Raw genomic sequence first — 19,464 nt, forward strand, 5'->3', positions numbered from 1 at the left:
TCTCTTAACTTTTGGAGGCTGAACATAGTCAAGAGGGAAGGGTTCCCAGTCACAGGTGTGGGAAGGAGTACCAATAGCAGGAAAACTATATGGAAAACACCATGACTGGGTTGGGTTGTTGAGGACTGAGGCTGTAAACTCTTTGACTTCCCTCCTAGGGCCATCCTCTAGGTCACAGTCTAGACTGATTGTATCCAAGATGATCCTCTAGCTCCAGAATTTGACTTACTTGGGGCAACAGTGAGGTCCTCAGGACCAAAGCCTACTCTAGCCCGGTGGGCTAGGAAAGCTGGGATGAGAATAATAATCTAAGATTGCCTACAATTCCAACAGTCTCTGGATGGCTCCAACATCATAAAAATTTAACACTGTTCCTCTTGATTACAAAATCTAACACTGGCTTAGACATTCTGCATTCTTGGTGAGAGTTCCAGCATTTTAAGTCCCTCAACTCCCTTCTAGGATAAGAAGCCACTCATGGGAGACTTAACTTCTCACCATGTGGGCCAATGAGGGTTTTTCTTCTACAGAAAGACTAAGAGATGAGGAGTCATGGAAGAATGTGGGTCACTTTTAAGGCAGACTGTTCGGTTGTGTGGGGTTTTTCCTAACCTAGTCCTACCATCTTGGGTTACTCAATGTATAGGATAGAGCAGCAGGAAAAGTAGCAGCAAATGTGGTCCCAAGGCAAGATTCGGAGAACAGGTGGGTTCTGGAGGGATAATATGACCTCAAGCAGGGGGCTGGTATAACACCTTGACATTCTAATCCTAAGCCTTTTCCAACTTGGCCTTGAACCTTTGTGTTGGGGTAAAATCCCTATGGCAGCAGAAGAATTGTGGGACTTTGCATACCTTCGATTCTTTACCTCTTCCTGGGTCCTTGTTCCCTAGAATGTAGGTGGCCTGAGACCATTTAACTTCCAATCCCAAAAGACTGCACAAGTATGCATGCTCTGCACATTCCAAGCCTCAGGGTGTAAGCTATCTTGGCATCTCCATGCTTGGTCCTAGCAGTTTCTGCAACTCTCTTTCTCCCAAGGACAGTGCTGGCTAGGAGCTTGGGAAAGGAAAGATTGAGTTTTGTTCCAGTCTCTCTGCTCAGTCTCCAAAACTGCCCTTACACATATGTCTGTATGGGTGTGTATGCATGCATGTGTTCTAACCACAGATGTGCACACTCCTAGATAAAGAATATGTTCCTTGCTGTGGTTGTATTACAAACGGTTAGAATATTAGGAGGCTCTGTGACTGCATGCTATATTTGCAATCCATCTAAGACTTTGGGATGGGATTCCATTCCATCATTGAACATGGAAAGACTTGGTTCATCTGCCCCACTGTGAGTCCTTCCTGGGTGAAATTAAAGGCAGACCGGTTGGGTGCTAAGGATCCCTGGTGTGGAGAGGCCATTCCATTGAGCAGCTGACTGTGAAATCAATACCAAAGGGATGCGGGTCCTGGCACTGGGAATGCTTTGACAACTCCTTGTTCTTCCTTAGCCATGGCTGTATCCCCGGAGGTCTTTCTGGCTGTGTTCTTGGGCCTGGGGGTCCCGACAAGCACAGTCACCTTGTAGATCACAGGACATAGGGAAGGGGGTGACCTGGAGAGAGAAAGAGAGAAAGTATGAGCACAGGAGTTTTGGGTCTGAGTCAGTAATTTTTAGAGAAGCAGTGCAGGGCATGGGGATAATCACTGGATTTGGCAAACAGAACACTCAAGCTCAAGTTGTGGTTCTGCTTCTTGTTAGCTCTGTGATAATCTTTATCAAAGTCATCATAATTGTCATTTTAGCAGCTTCCTTTGGAAGTCAGGGGGTGTGGGTACTTTCTATGGACCAGGCAATGTGCTAAGTACTTTCCAAACAGGAAACCATTGAATCCTTTTGACAACTCTGTAAAATAAGTACCCTTTTACAGATGAAGAAACTGAGGCCAAGAAACAGGCAGTCATTTGCCCAAAGTAAAAAGTGACAATTCTGTATTTAAAGTAAGACAAGCTACTTCTCTCTGAGCCTTAGATTTCTATCTATAGAAATAAGACCCAACCTGGACTGTGAAATAAGTATAAGGTTGGATGAAATCATGGATGAAAAATTAGATTGTACTAAACCAAAGTTGGTTAATATAACCGTATGATGGAAAACCTAACATATGACTATTATGATAATCAAGTGCATTAAAGAGTATAAAAGTATTTAACAAACAAACAAACAAACAAAACTTAACTCTCTATATGTTGTTATAGACACTTGGAGCAACTCCATGTGATGAGAAGAACTGCCTCAGGGTTTTCTAGGCTGTAATCTTTACAGGAGCTGGGCCTTCTGATTAGCAATCAAATGCATTAGGCACTATGCCACCAGAGCTTCTAATCATCAAGTTTTTCTCCTGTGGAGCTACTGGGTGGATTCAAACCTTTGGGTTAGCAGCTGAATGCTTAACTGTTGTGCCACCATCACTCCTTAATTTCATATCGGCAATTTTGGTTTGGGGAGGTGATCATGAAAACTGCGAAAGCATATCTCAAGCCAACGCAAACCACCTACTTTGGGCCTGTAATTTTGAACAGGGAATATTTCACATATAGGCTTTGCACAAAATGTGGTTGAAGGTCTTCAGAAATACATTATAACATTAAAAAAAAAAAAAATCGAGAGCCCTTAGTTCCAGTTCCCATTCCATCCCTTTACATGCTCTGTGACCTTGGCCAGCTTGCTTTCTAGAAGCTGATAGGAGGAGCTCAGCAGATAAAGTGTCTTCTCCATGCAGCAAATGATCTCTCTTTCCCTGCTTGAGCCCCAGCCTGCACTAACTGCAAGTTGATTTCACCTCATTGCATCATGACATTTGCATACAACTTTCCCCAGAGGGTCCCCATCTGCGCAGATGGATTTAATGACCTCATTCGCCTCCTGCCTGGGCAAGGTCTCCAAGAGCTCAAATAGTCTCAGAGAGCATCTTTGTCTCCCTCACACTCTCTCACGCACTTGTGGCCTCATTCTCTGTTATCGAACTCATTTTCCTCTCTGCCTCTTTGTCTTTCCTCCCCCTCTTCCTCCCTCTTCCCCTCTTTGCTGTAATTTTGCAATAATTTAAAACGTGGGATTGAACATCAGGAACATTTAAATATAAGTCCCAGCTCTCTCACCTACTTGACCTTGGGTATGTGACAATTTGTCTGAGACTCAGTTGACTCATTCATTAAATGGGGACGATGATAGTGCCCACATTCTGAAGGCATGAGGAAGGATAAGTGAGATAATTCACTTATTATACAGTGCTCAAGATATGCCAAGTGCTCAATTATATCTCCCTATGTATACATCCATCTATCTGCCTGCTATCTATCTTTCTATCAAATCTCCACTTCTTTTTGCTTGTTTTGTGAATCCTCCCACCAATTCTATGGCTAATGAGGTAGGGACAATATTGGTCTTGTTCACTGTCGTTTTCCCAGGGCCTTAGCCATAGAATGAATAAATTTCTATTCCTTTCTCCATCTCTCTCTCTCATCTTTCTCATCTGTCTCTTCCTTTGCACTCATGGTTAACACATCTTCGTTACTATTTCAAATTTAAATTAACAGGTGTTTGAAGCGAGGATAAACATTTTCTTCTTTTTCTGTCTACTATTTGCTGTTTCCTGATCTGGCATTTATTCTCTGTGGCCTCCACTGAGAATATTCTCCTGCAACTTCTTAATCTCCAAGAGAAGCACAGAACATTGGAGTTGAAAGAGACATATAGAGAAAATCCTCCACTTTTAGGGGGAAATTAAAGGCACAGCCAAGTCCAAATCCAAGCAACTGAGGAAAAGTGGGGAGAGCAATGACAATGAGAATCTAAAAGCCTGGGTTGGGATCCTTCTCGCCTCATACTTGCTGAATGACTTTGGAAAAATAACTTCATTGTCATCACCCTCAGTTCTACATCTATAAAGTAGAAATTTAAACAAACAAACAAACTGTAGTTCTGTGGTGTGACAACCAAACAAGAAGAAACACTTGAAAGCCACTAGCACATGGGCTAACGTTTAGGAGATAGCAAAGCTGAGTGCTTGTGTACTGAATGTCAGTTTCTCACTGATGCATATTTCACCTTTCCTGTCTATTGTTCCCTCTCTACCACCTTCCCAGACTTGGACAACTTCTTTGTCCCCAACTCACCCATCACATTATCTCTCCCCTTCTCCTGCCCTTGCCCACATTCTAATTAGAATTAAAGTGATCCAGTTACCTCTAATATCTTTGCTAGCATCCTCTCTGTAACACTTCCCCATGAGCTCTGAGACCCATTAGGAATAGTTTTATACCTGATGTGTCTCTTTTATTTTTTGCTGTACCTCATACAGATAGCAATTTAGCACATTTTACCTCTTGGAATAAAATCCAAAACCATAACGTGAATTCAAGACCTTGAAAGTTCTGACCTCACCTGGCTCCCCTTTTGCACTTATTCTCTGTGCCTTTTTAATTAAATTTTTTGTTTGTTTGTTTTTCAAATACTCCAAAATTTTCCTACTTTCACATCTTTAGCCATTACTGTTGTTCTGCCTGAAATACCCTTCAATTGTTGTTGCTGTTAGTTGCCATCGAGTCATCTCTGACTCATAGTGACTTTCTGTACAGCAGAATGAAACACTGCCCGGTCCTGTGCCAGCCTCATGACCAAAATGGATGTCACAAGGGACTCTGAAACTTGCCCTTGAATGGAGAGTAGCTAAAGCAAGTGGAAGAAATGACAAGATAAAAGAGTTGAACAGAACATTTCAAAGAGCAGCTTGAGAAGACAGTCAATTATTATAATGAAATATGCAAAGACCTGGAGTTAGAATACCAATAAGGAGGAACACACTCGGCATTTCTCAGGCTGAAAGAACTGAAGAGGCAATTTAAGCCTCAAATCAAAATATTGAAAGATTCTATGGGCAATATAGTGAATGATGCAGGAAGCATCAAAAGAAGATGAAAGGAATACACAGAGTCACTGTACCAAAAAGAATTGTTCAATGTTCATCTATTTCAGTAAGTGGAATATGATCAAGAACCAATGGTACTGAAGGAAGATGTTGAAGCTGCACTGAAGGGATTGGCAAAAAACAGGGACCAGGAATTGATCTACTGAGATGTTTCAACAAATATATGCCACCCTGGAGGCACTCACTAGGCCCTTCACCTAGCAGCACCCTTTCCTCTTTAGGTATCACCTCATGTATCACCTCCTCCCTCATTGGTCTATCCACAGAGGACATCATCACCTTCACTCCATCTCAAACATCTTTCTTTTCTTGAATTATTGGATGTCTTCTTCACTTTGTCATCAACTCAGTCTGGGCAGTGACCATGACTGTTATTGAACATGGCATCCTCAGTACTGAGTTTTGGTACAACACATAGTAGATATTCAGTTGATCCAGGAATAGATGAACAAATGAATATATGGAGACAGACAAGGTGTATGTCTGAAGCATCTGCCCTTGCATTTACTTGCTAGCTGATTTTGCACAAGGTATTTCCCTTCTCTAGGCTCCAGTTTCCCCATCTGTACCTTAAGAGTTAATGGTCTCTAAGTTCTCATTTGGCTGAATACCCTTCTCAGACTGAGACAACAGCGGGCAATGCCTTGTCCATAAAAGAATTACAAATGGAGATTTCCCCATATAAACGCTATCTTGCATGTTCCCCTTTCTGTCTTCCCTAGTTCCATCAGCTTCTCAGACCAGTCTGGTCACTTTGGCTATGTTGGCTTGGGAGAACCACTCTTCTCTTTCCCGGGTCAGCTCAGGTAGGGTCAGCATTTTCAAAAAAAGAATGCCATTTGGAAATTAAGGGAAGGAAATCCAATCAGAATATGACAGCTAAACTCAAACTCACTGCCATCGAGTCAATTTGATCATAGTGACCCCTCCCTGGACAGCTAAGGGGAATGGAAAAAATGATAAAGTAAAGGAGGTGAACAGAAGATATACAAAGGTGCCTTGAGAAGACAAAGTAAAGTAGTATAATGAAATGTACAAAGATTTGGAATTAGAAAAGCAAAAGAGAAGAACATGCCAGGCATTTCTCAAGCAGAAAGAACTAAAGTAAAAATTCAATTCTTGGGTTGAAATATTGAAGTATTCTATGGGCAAAATATTGAATGATGCAGGAAGCATCAAAAGAAGATGGAAGGAATATACCCAGTAATTGTACCAAAAAGAATTGGTCAATATTCAACCAGGTCAGGAGTAGTATATGATCAAGAACTGATGGTATTGAAGAAAGAATCCAAGCTACACTAAAGCCATTGGTGAAAAGCAAGGCTCCAGGAATTGATGGAATATCAATTGAGATGTTTCAACAAAGGGAAGCAAAGCTGGAAGAACTCACTCATCTATGCCAAGAATTTTTTTTTTTTTTAATTGTGATTTGGGTGAAAATTTAAAGAGCAAATTCACTTTCCATACAGCAGTTCATATACACTTTGTCTCATGACATTGACCACAATTTACCCCAATGCAACAGCTTCCCTCCCACATTCTCCTGACGGTCACCTCTTCCCTGTGTCCATCCCTCCATGCACTCCTGCCCCCTGAGCTGTCTCCCTGTGCATAAACAGGCCTTCTTTCTCCCACGATTGATCTCTTCAAGGAGTGTATTTACCTCAGGTAAATGTTCAACTTCTATGCCTGTCTTTTGCTTGGCTGGAAGCCACAGATGTGGTTTCAAATCCAGACCTGAAGGGCAGCTAGAGGCCATAGTCTCATTGGTGCCACCAGGCTCTATCAAACCTGGTCCCCCCCCCCCCTTTTCTTTTCCCAAATGATTTTGAGTTTTGTTCCACATTGTTCTCCCTCTCTATCCAGGACCTCCTACACAGATCCCCCTCTAAGTGGTTAACAGTGGTAGCCAGGCACCATCTAGTTCTTCTGGTCTCATAGTTTATAGGCTGCAGATCACATGGTATACCAGTCACTAGGACTAATTGTTTCCATGAATCTTTGGTTTTCTTCATTCTTCTTTACTCTGGATGAGGAGAGACCCATTGTTGCATCTAGATGGCTACTTGCAAGCTTTTAAGATCCCAGTCACTACTTGCCAAAGTAGGAGGTAGAATAATGTTTTGTGTAGTATGTTATGCCAATTGAGCTTGATGTCCCCTATGACTATAGTCCCAAGCCCACAGGTTCAACTACTAGGTCCCTCTGGATAGCTGGTATGCCAAAAAAATTTAAAGACAGGTACCTGGCCAACCAACTGGAAGAGACCCACATTTGTACCCATTCCAAACAAAACTGGCCCAACAGAATGCACAAACTATAGAAAAATATCGTTAATGTCACACACAAGTAAAATTTTGCTGAAAATAATTCAAAAAGAGTTGCAGCAGTACATTGACAGGGAACTGCCAGAAATTCAAGGCAAATTCAGAAGAGGATGTGGAACAAGGGATATCATTTTTGTTGATGTCAGATGGATCTTGCTTAAAAGCAAAGAAGATAAAAAAGATGCTTATCTGTGTTTTATTGACTATGTAAAGTCATTCAATTGTGTGGTTCACAACAAATTATGGATGACATTGCAAAGAACAAGAATTCCAGAACACTTAATTGTACTCATGAGGAACCTGTACACAGACCAAGAAAAAGCAGTTCAAATAGAACAAGAGGATACTACATAGCTTAAATCAGGAGAGGTGTGTGCCACCTCACATATACACAGACGATAAAACCTTGCTTGCTGAAAACGAAGAGGACTTGAAATACTTACTGATGAAGATCAAAGACTATAGCCTTCAATATGGATTACAGTTCAACTTAAAGTAATCAGAAATCCTTGCAACTAGATCAATATGCACCATCGTGAAATTTAGAGAAAAGATTGAAGTTGTCAGGGATTTAATTTTACTTGGATCCACAATCAACACCTATGAAAGCAGCAATCAAGAAATCAAATGACATATTGCATTGGGCAAATCTGCTGCAAAAGACTTCTTTAAAGTGTTGAAGAGCTAAGATACCACTTTGAAGACTAAGGTGTGCCTGACCAAAGCCACGGTATTTTTAATCATGTCATATGCATGAGGAAGCTGGACAACAAATAAGGAAGACCAAAGAAGAATTGATGCATTTGAATTATGGTGTTGGTGAAAAATATTAAATACAATATTGACTGCCAGAAGAACAAACAAATCTATCATGGAAGTACAGTCAGAATGCTCCTTAGAAGGGAGGATAGTGAGATTTCACCTCTCATATTTTGGTCCTGTTGTCAGGAGGGTCCAGTCCCTGGAGAATGACATCATACTTGGTAAAATGCATGATCAGCAAAAAAAAGAGGAAGACCCTCAACAAGATGGATTGACACAGTGGATGCAGGAATGGGCACAAGTAGATCAACAATTGTGAGGATGGTGAGGACCTGGTGTGCTTCATTCTGTGGAACATAGGGTCTCCATGAATTGGAACCAACTCCACAGCACCCAACAACAACTAATCACAAGCTTACTCGCTAATCAAGGGCCTGCAGCTGGGAAGAGAAGAATGGGGCTCACCAGCTCCATCTACTTTCCCAGGTATTCCTTGGTCTGACCTGGAAAATCGAAGCCTGTTCACACAAGTTCACAGTAGGGAACGGCCAGCATTCTAACACTTCCTGACTCCCTTCCTTGTGCCAGATGATTTCCATATAATAGCTCAATGACATCACACAACCTTGTGAAGCTATCTTATTATCCACCCTTTTTGCACAAGAGAAAGTAAGAGCCTTCTCAGTGTTTAACACAAAACAAACTTTCCCTGGGCCTCACAATTAGTCAATTAAGTAGAGGATACAGGATTTCAGACTCATCTTCAGAGAGTGAGCGCCCTTTAGCAAGTAGAGTAAGAAAAAGACACTTTCTTCACAACCAGCGAGTTTGGCGGCTTTGTCTTTTTAATAGTCAGTATCTTTTATTACCTTATTATGTGCCTGGTATTGAAATAAACTCAATGTATACTCATTCCTACCAGCAACCCTAATTTTACATCTCAGAGGAAACTAAGATGCAAAGGGATTAGTCACAGAGCTGGCAAGTGGCCTGGAATCTGATACATGTTTGCAACCATTTGTAGGTACCGTCCCCCGGAAGCTTGCAGAGCAGGAACTAGGGTTCCCTATTCACAGAGAAAGAAGCTGAGGCATGGAGACAATAGTCTGACTCTAATAAAGTGAGTGCTCTGAGCTTGATTATCAGATCCCCTGACTCCTTGAGTAACTTCCCACCTTTTTCCCCAGACAGCCTCCCAAGAACACCTGTCACCTGCAGCATGAACGTCGCGGTGACCAGTTTACATTTGTGGATTCCCAGCACCATGTGGCTAGGATGTCCCACAAATGGATTGGCCACCCACTCTTGCTCTTTCAACAAGCCCTGGCCAATTACTACTATAGGCCAGGGCTCTCTCCCCTTTCTTTTTGGGCTGGAGACAGTGCTCAAGCATGGTGGTTTCTCCCTCTGGGGGAGCTGCCCAGGCTAACACCTCCATCCGCGTGTGAGAGGCTCAGGAATGCAGCCCATGCAAATGCACCACAAGGCCCTGGTCTCGTCTAGGGCTGGGAGACAGACAGGGGTTGGATTCTGACTCCAACACAAGACGGAGGTAACATGCAGAGAGTGTGCAGGGGGAGAAGCAAGAGAAATCCTATGCTGACTGTCAGGAAGCATTTGCTCAGTCATCTTCCAGCTGTGGGGCTTTGGGCAAGTCATTTTACCCTCTCAGTCTCAGGGTCTTTAAAAAAAAAGTGTCAAAGATTTTACTTAACTTAGTAATTAATGAGGGAACCATTGAAGAAAGTTATCACTACCAGTTCAAAAGAGATCTCAAAATATCAGGCTTTTAATCAGGTAAAGAAGGATGAAATTAATTTATAAACAGATGCAGAACAGGTTGATAATAAATTGCATTCTACCGGACACAATTTGTATTTCATGGTCAGCAATTATTTGCATTACTCTCAGTGTTCTACAAGTTAATGGCTAGCTCTATTTCTAGTGGCCATTGAGTCCATTCTGACTTATGCAACCCCATGTGTGCCAGAGCGGGACTGTGGTCCATTGGGTCTTCAATGCTGATCCTTTGGAAGTAGAGCATCATGTGTCTCGTCTGAGGCACCCCTGGCTGGACTTGAATTGCCAACCCCTTGGATAACACCCAAGAGTGTTAACTGTCTGCACCACCTAGGGACTCCTTCTCACTCTACGTTGTTGTTGTTGCTATTCTAAGCCATTGAGTTGATTCCAACTCATGCTGACCCCATGTGACAGAGCAGAACTGCCCCATAGGGTTTTCTTGGCTGCAATCTTTATGGAAGCAGTTTGCCAAGCTTTCCTCCCTTAAAGCAGCTGGGGTGGGGTTTGAGCCACCAATCTTTCAGTTATTAGTCCAGCAATTAAACACTGCACTACAGGGGCTCCTTACTCTGGTTTCTATGGAGTTATAAAATAGTGTAGTCGATGACAAATAAAAGCACAGATAACCTGGGTTGATGCATTAGCTAAGACATCTACAACATTTTTAAGTCTTTTATCATTTTCCTTATAAAATTACTTTGAGACCTTTTTAAATTGAGATAATATTTCAAGAATCTCCAAATTGTACATTTAATACAGAATTTCTATCTTATGATATTGTTGAATCTATAGTGGATATTTAGGTAATGGTTCTTCAAAGATCGGATTCATAAGGCTCATATACTCATGTATACACATAAACAAACCAAAATACTATATCTTAGAAAATAAACACATCATTTTGAAGAGGGAGAGGATGAAGACCATGCATTTTCTAAATGAAAATAATGAGGTGGAGTCTGAGATTTAGCATTGTTAAATAGTTCAGGAGTGATGTAGATGGTCTTTGGACCATATTTTGAGTAACAAGATAATAAAGCAGGGGTTGGCAATCTTTGCCTGTAAAGCTCCAGATAGTATATATTTGCAGTGTAGTGAATTACTCAATATGGCCCTTCTAGGCATAGTCTTTGTAACTCCCACCAAATGACTGGGTAGGACTATGCAAATGTGAGGTGCTATGGCCCACCAAGGAGATTGGATAGCTTTCTAATAAGTAAATAAGGGGCATGGCATCCTTATGGGAATTGGGCCATGCAAATAAAGTATATGAGAGCCTATTGTGGGGATTGGCCAGTTTGCTACCCTGCTATGACTAAAATGAGCCATCTCAGAGATGGAAAGGGGGGGCCTGACTACCAAAAAAGAAGAGTTGGGAGAGAAGTGTGCCCTTTGGACACATTGGGAACTCCCTCGACCCAGGAGACAGAGAGAGCTGTAAAAGCAGAGAGATGGTAAGAGACAGCTGCATCTAAGGTAGCAGAGGCAGCAGAACCAAGAGATGGTGCACAAGACAGCACTGTGAGCTTACGTACTCATGGAATGAGAAAGGTGAGTGCCTTCAGGCAGGAGACTTGCTGGAGGAGTGGGGTGTCTCTGGGTACTTATCAGCAGAGCTAAAGGAGCTCTGTAACACTTGCACCTGAGCAAGGCTGAGGCCAAGGGGCCAGAGAGAGGTTTTCCTGTGGGTATGTCTGAGAAGAAGCTGTCCTGATTGAATAACTGTACACTAAGTCATTCACAATCCTGAATTGTAACCTGTTATGTCCCTAAGAAACCCCATCATCATGAGTATTGTCTCTGAGTTCTGTGTGGCCACTGCAACAAACTGTTGAACCCAGTAGGAAAAGTAGAGAGTGCCATAGGAGGGACAGTTGGTGTCAGAATGGGCAAAAAGTGTGGAGGTTGGAGGCATGTCTGACCTCTGCCTTATAGGAATCAGCCTTGGGCTGTTGATACAGACAATGATTCTCTCTCCCCTTTATGACATCAGAGAAGTAAGACAATGGCCCCACACCTATTTTTACAATATATTAGGCTTTGCAAGCCTTAAGGTCTCCTCTGTCACAAGCACCATGTACAATATGTAAATGAACTGAGTCTCAGAGTCTTGACAGTGTTGACAGAAAGATTTAATGAAATGAAGTAGATGAAGATGTGATGACAAGTTGTTTGGAGGTAGAGCCCGATACAGTCCCTGGCACAGGGAATGGAATAAATCTATGAATACAGAGACTGTTTAAATGTAGCTAAAGTGGTCGTGGAAACAGAACCACTGGCCTACATGAGAGAGAGATGGGTTTGAATCCTTATTCTGTTATTGACTTCCTATATGATATCAGGCAATGTCCTTTCTTTTGGCTTCAGTTTTTCTGTCTCTAAAATGGAAGTAATAAGAGTCCCACCACACAAAAATATTTTAGATAAAATATAAATTTCAGGTAAAGCACTTAGCACAGTATGAAGCATTTTTTATGTCCGTAATAAATATGATGATGATGACATCAGTGATGACACTGATGATGTTGGTGAAGTGACTATAATATTGGTGATGGTGATGTTGGCAAGGTGATGGAGATGATAACTTGTTTTTACTAGAAGGGTCTGATTCCTCATAGGACCAAATTAAAATGAGAGTCCACTTCATGCACAAGAAAAAGTCAGGGCTGTACCCCAAATGGGAGAAATCATAACACTCCAGAAGCCGGTGATTTCTGGACAAAGAGGAATTAACCTAGTCTGCTTAACAACCTGCTTGTTATATCTTACTGATTATTCATGTTCAATGCATTCATCACCTTTTCCAGGAAGCCTTCCAAGAAGCTGTAGGCTGGTTCAGTGTTTGAAACCTTTTAATCCCCCTATGGTCTCCTGGCTTGGCTTATAAAAACCTTCAAGTCTCCAGTCCTGCTCCTCCTTCAGGTTCATCTCTGTCCCTTCTGCCCTTGAACTATGTCCTCGCCATACTCAGGGAATTATATTTTCCCTAATATTCTCCCTTATGTCTGGGCCTTTGCAGAGACTGTGCTCTCTGCCAGAAACATTCTTCTCCTTTCCATCCTCAGCTAGGTCATCCCTCTACTCCTTTAACCTGGATAAGACTTACTTTCTTTTTCAGATCTCACCTTTGATGCTGCCTTCTCTGCACAGCCTCCTTGACCTTCTTGACTTTCTGTGTTCCCATCAGCATTTACTATACTCCAAATGTCTGGCCACTAGTCCACAAGACATGAACTCAATGGCTGGGGCCAAATGCACCTTGGTCACAGCATAGCACAGTATCTATCACACAGCAGGTACTACCCTACACATATTCATTTAACAAATATTTGTTGAGTATCTTCTACAGGACAGGCAGCAGTGAAATAATTTGGAATTTGGGACACATCAGTGACCAAAAGGGATGGTTTTTCTTGCCCTCATGAAATTTGCATTTAGCAAGGTGAGAGTGCTAAGGATTGTCAGGTAATAAATAATAAATTCATCTCCTAGTATATGCCAGGAGGCTCTGGTAGCATAGTACCTAAGGCACTTGACTGCTAACCAGAAGGCTGGCAGATCAAACCCATCAGCCACTCCTCGGAAGGCAATCTACTTCTGTAGTCGGAAACCCAAGGAAGGGTCGCTATGAGTCGGGGCCGACTCGACTGCACATAACAACAACAACAACAACAACAGTATATGCCAAGGTAATAAGTGCTAGGGAAGGAAGAAAAAAGTGGAAACCAAGACAAATGGGTGTGATGTAGGGTGGGTGGTCAGTGGGAAGCTCATCAAGTAACTGACACGAGAGCAAAGACTTGAAGGAGGTGAGTGAGTCACTGGATAAATGGAAAAGAGGGTTCCAGGCTAAGGGAATAGCCAGTGGCAATAGCTGTAAGGTAGGAGGATGCTTGGGCTGTGCAAGAAACAGCAAACAGTCCAGAGTGGCCACAGTTGAATGAGCAAGAGCATGACTAGTGGGAGATGAAGTCAGAGAGGTAATGGGGTCAAGAAGAGCACGTAGGAACTTGTGGGCCATTGAAATGACTTTCGTTTTTACTTTGAGCGAAATGGGGATGCACTTAAGGGCTTTGTGTAGAGGGCTTGATATGATCTGAGTTGCTGTAAAAGGACCATTCTGGCTGCTGGCTTGAGAATAGACACTGGTGTACATCCCCAGCTCTGTAAGCCACCAGCCAACTCTTCATCAGCATAGACCATGGACCACTCTGCTAAGAAAGCTGCTCTCCATTCAATGACTTTGATTGTCTTCACGTATCTTATAGAAAAAACTAGTCTCTAGATTAATGAGCTATATATTGGAATGAAGGTCCTTTTTTAAGGAACCATGTTCTCACTTAGGTAGGGTTACGAGATTTAGCAAATAAATATGGCAACTTTGGGAGCTCTGGTAGCATAGTGGCTAAGACACTTGCCTGCTAACCAGATGGCTGGTGGTTCAAACCCACCAGCCACTCCTCAGAAGGAAGGTTGGGCAATCCTACTTCCGTAGTGATACTGCCTTGGAAACCCAAGGAGGGGTTGCTATGAGTCGGGTTTGACTCGACGGCACATAACAACAACAACAAACTTAGTGTCAGCCAATGGCTATGCCATCCTTCGCTGCATGCTACTGGGGATTAACCTCTTCAGAATGAGAATTCTGTACTAGTCTTAGTTCCAACTAGCTTTCAAATTCCTGCTCAATGACCACCCCACTCAGGAAAACATGTGGAGAGTCCTAAGATATGAGCTAATACAAATACTGAGAGATAAAAACCCAAGGTGAGTCTGGCCTGTCTAAGGTCACAGAGCTAATAAGTCGCAGAGCTGGGGCTCCCCCCAACTCTGCAGACATCTTCCAGAATCAGTCTTTTGGCAGCCGCCTGAAACATGATCATAACTAGCGTTCCAGGCCACCACACCTTAGAAAGCCTTGGTATGTTGAATATGTTAAGGTTGTTCCCCCTTTCTCCCTCACACCCTGACACATGCTTGCTTAGAACGATTCCAATTATAAAGTAATTTTTCTTCTTCTTCTTCTTTTTTTTTTTTTTGGTTATGAAGAGAAACTCTTAGAGAAACTGTTCTGGAAATCTGCTCTGTATTCGAGGCTCCAACAGGAAAATAATAAACTGACATCCTGAGAAGCTGAGTCCTGCCCCTTCCTGTCTGCCTCACCCTGCAGACGGGTGTCTGGTAGGAAGCTGGACACTCCTGTCAGAGTTTCCTGCATGGTCTTTCTCTTGTCTGCCAGCCGGGCCCAGGTCACCCCATGAGGCACATGTGGGGAACAGCTGGTGTCTATACAGACAAACAAGAGGAGGAAGGTTGGACTGAGCAGACAGACTTCACTCTGGGCCAAGGGGCTGGGAGGCCCCAGCCCTGGGGACCGGTAAGCGGTTTAGGTGGAGAGTTGGCAAGAAGGAAGTCTGAGAGAAGGTGCTGAGAGTTTGCCCCTGGGCCTGAAGTTCACATGCAGGACTCCATTCCAGGAGATCCACAAAGCAAGGAGCCCATCTGCCAGGGAAAGGTTAACACACTTGGGCAAGATACAAACTCATTGGAATAAATGTTCAGAGCAGTGGCTAGAGGCAGGTGCTCTGTGTTTCAGACTCACTAGTTTGCATCTCAGCTCTACCACTTATTGGTTGTGTGACCTTAACCCTTCTGAACCTCTGTTTCATTGAATGAAGATAGAAGACAATAGTTACAACAGCACTAGTGTGACAATTAAATGGAATGACACATGTAAAAGCAGTTAACGGGATGCTTGGCAAATAGTAAGCTCTCAATAACTATTAACCACTATTATTTGTTTGGAGTCAGGAAGTCCTAAAACCCACACAGCTGGCTCATCTTTCACGAATGATTCCACCTCTCTTATTCTCAATTTTCCACTTTGTTGGGTGGTTCTGGGGTCTGAATGATATTGGTAATATGCCCAAAGATCCTAGCCCACAGCCCAGTACATAGTAATACTCAACTAACGGATTTAGGAAGATGTTTAAAGCAAATATGCAGTATGGGTTAGTTTCTGAGTGCCAGCCTGGGATCCTCTGCTTATAGGTGAAGATTCTTATACCATATGGGATTGAGGCCAAGGGTGCAAGTGGGTGCTAAACAGGTCCATCAGATAAGAGCAGGGGCATGGCAGGAAGGAAGCCAGCTGCCAGTCCCTTTCCTCCCCTGAGAAGATTCCTACAATGGAAGCTGGAGACAGAAACCAAGCGTTTCTTTTGCCCTGTGGATGCCCCGGGGAAACTCCTGTCTAGGCCAACTGGGATGGCAGGAATGACTGGCAAGATGGGGAGCCTCACTGACAGTCTTTGCTGCATTAAGAAGCTACTTTCACCTTTGCCAAGGAGAAGGGTCCCACACTCAAGATTCCCTGGCAGTCTTAATTCACAGTGAAATGTTTCCAACCAGAACAGGCAGGTCATGGTCAAGTGCTGAGGACAAGATCCTATCCCCCAAATGCTTTCCTCTTCTGAGACTTCGCCCCACATAGGAGAAAGATCTGGGCCCTCAAGCCGGACAGAACTGGGTTCAAATTTGCACTGTGCCACACTAGCTGAGTGAACTTAGGTGAGTCCTGTAAGAACTCTAAGCTCAAAATGGTTTACCTGGCCAATGTGATAATATTAGGAACCTGTCAGAATAGAAAAGGAGCTCTGATGTCTCAGTGGTTAAGGCATACAGCTGCTAACTATAAGGTGAGTGGTTTGAATCCACCAGCCACTCTATAAGAGGAAGATTAGGCAGTCTGCTTCCATAAAGATTTACAACCTTGGAAACTCTATGTGGCAGTTCTACTCTGTCCTATAGGGTCATTATGAGTTGGAACTGAGTCAATGGCACCACTCGTCTATCAGTTTATCGTATTATAGTGGCTTGTGTGTTACTATGATGCTAGAAGCTATGTTACTAGTATTTCAAACACCAGGACTGACATGAGGATTAAATAAGAAAATGGAGTCCAAGTGTCTGTGATAGTGTCTGACATATGTGAGGTCTTAATGGCATCTTGTATTATTGTCTGTCTTCTCCATCTAGCACCTCCTATAAACTAGTCTAGTGCATAGAGTAGTAGAAAGTATACAAAAGAAAGTAGAAAAGTTTGAAGAAGTTGGAGTTGATTTAGTTGAATTGGGAAATTTAAATTGTAGGAAATGTAACTTTGAGATACTTTTCTTACCCCCAAGTATTTGAGACACTTTTCTTACCCAAAAGTTAGACTTCCAACAATCTCCAATCTGAGGAAATTTCAGAACACCTTTGAACAACTGAAAGAACCTACAGGAAAGCTGTATCTGCCCTATGAAGGGCATTTGAACCCATTGCCATCAAGTCCATTAGACTCACAGTGGCCCTATAAGACACAGTTGAACTGTCCCATAGGGCTTCCAAGGCTATAATCTTTACAGAAGCAGACTGACACATATTTTTCCCACAGAACAGTTGGTTGTTTAAACTGCTGACCTTTTGATTAGCAGCTGAGTGCTTAACCACACTGCACAAGGAGAACTGGAAACACATAATGATGAAGATCAAAGACTAAACCTCAAGATAAAGAAAACAAAATCCTCACAACTAGACTGATAAGCAACATCATGATAAAACGAGAAAATATTGAAGCTGTCAAGGATTTAATTTTACTTGGATACACAATAAATGTCCACAGAAGAAGCAATCAAGAAATGAAACAATGGACTGGGTAAATCTGCTGCAAAAGACTTCTTTAAACTGTTCAAAAGCAAAGATGTCACTTTGAGGACTAAGATGTGCCTGTCCCAAGCCACGGTATTTTCAATCACCTCATATGCATGCAAAAGCTGTACAATGAGTAAGGAAAACCAAAGAATTGATGCATTTGAATCATGGTGTTTGTGAAGAATATATCATTGACTGTCAGAAGAATGACCAAATCTATCTTGGAAGAGTACAGCCAGAATACTCATTAGAATTGAGGATGGCAAAATTTCACCTCATGTTCTTTGGACATGTTATGAGGAAGGACCATCCCTGGAGAGAGATAATGTTTAGTAAAGTAGATGGTCAGCAAAGAAGAGGAAGATCCTCAACAAAATGGACTGACACAGTGGCTGCAACAATGGGCTCAAACATGCCAACAATCATTAGGACGGCACAGGACCAGTCAATGTTGCATGAGTCAGAACTGATCCAACAGCATCTAACAGTGCCACAGCAAAACGAACACAAGCAAAGAGAACAAGATCCCAAACTGGAAATATAGTAAACAAAATAAAATAAGGTAAATGATATATACATAGACACATCCACCTACACACTTATACACAGAATGAAAGACACCAAGATAAAAGCAGAAGTTATCTTTGCATAACAAGATAATCATTGAATTATTTTCTTCTTTTCTACTTTCTGAGTTTTTTAAAAATTGTATAGTTTTTCGATAGTTGGGAAAAAAATTCATTAGTAGAAAATAAATTTCATTCTCTTGTACTTCAGCAGAAAGGGTATGCCTTCAGTCTTTTATTAGAGAGAAAGGTAGGTATATTGAAAAACATTGCCCATACAAAATTGACTGACTTCAGAGAACCCTAGTATCATTATTTGTCAACCAAAAGATGTAGCAAGTCTTCTCCTTTGAGTGTGCTCCTTGAATCTTGACATATTCATCCTGTATTACAGACTTATAGTATTTTTTTAATGTTATTTTCTTTTTGTATTGTTGCAAAAAAATATATCTATATTTTACAACAACAAACATAGTTTAGATGTGGTTCTGGCAAGACTGGATATCCATTTTCAGAAAAATGAAACAAGATCTGTACCTCACACCATACACAAAAACTAACTCCAGATGGATCAAAGACTTAAATGTGAAACCTAAAATTATAAAGTTCCTCAAGGAAAATATAGGGGCAAACTTAGAGGCCCTAATTTATGGCATAAATAGACTGTCAAGCATAACCCAAAATGCACAACAGCAGAAGATAAACTAGATGGATGGGACCTTCTAAAAATTAATTTTTTTGTGCTTCAAAAGACTTCGCCAAAAGAGTAAAAAGAGAATCTACAGATTGGAGAAAAATATTTGGCAATGACATATCTGACAAGGATCTCATCTCTAAAATTTATAGAAAACTCGAACACTTCAACAATAAAAAGACAAACAATCCAATTTAAAAATGAGCAGAAGACATTTTACCAAAGAAGATATTCAGGCAGCTAACAAGCACATGAAGAAAAGTTCACAATCATTAGCCAGTAAAGAGATGCAAATCAAAACAACAATGAGATACCATCTGGCCCCAGCACTAACAGCAAAGTTCAAGACAGGAAATAAATGCCAGTGAGGATGTGGTGAGATTGGGACTCTCATACACTGAGACTTAAAATGATACAACCACTGAGGAAAGCAGTATGGCGATTCCTCAAAAAAGTTGGAATTAGAAATACCAGTTTATCCAGCAATCCTATTACTAGCTATATATCCTAAAGAAGTGAGAGCCAGGACAAGAACAGATACATGCACACCCATGTTCATCGCAGCACTATTTACAGTAGCAAAAAGATGGAAACAACTTGAAAAGGGATCTATGTAGGAGATCCTGGATAGAGAGG

The 19,464-nt window shown here is 41.9% G+C and overlaps 1 protein-coding gene across 1 annotated transcript in view; it reads right to left on the reverse strand.

The window, feature by feature from the left end:
- Nucleotides 1–1,497: 1,497 nt before the first annotated feature.
- The window catches only part of PAPPA (pappalysin 1), a 298,174-nt gene continuing 280,207 nt past the window's right edge, over nt 1,498–19,464 (reverse strand). Inside the window, exon 21 of the mRNA XM_007936757.2 lies at nt 1,498–1,605. Within this exon, the coding sequence (XP_007934948.2) occupies nt 1,498–1,605 (108 nt within the window). The remainder of the gene's footprint in view (nt 1,606–19,464) is intronic.

This window comes from Orycteropus afer, unplaced genomic scaffold (genome assembly GCF_000298275.1).
Source record: "Orycteropus afer afer isolate SDZICR_OR568_19922 unplaced genomic scaffold, OryAfe1.0 scaffold00037, whole genome shotgun sequence".
Taxonomy (NCBI): Eukaryota; Metazoa; Chordata; class Mammalia; order Tubulidentata; family Orycteropodidae; genus Orycteropus; species Orycteropus afer.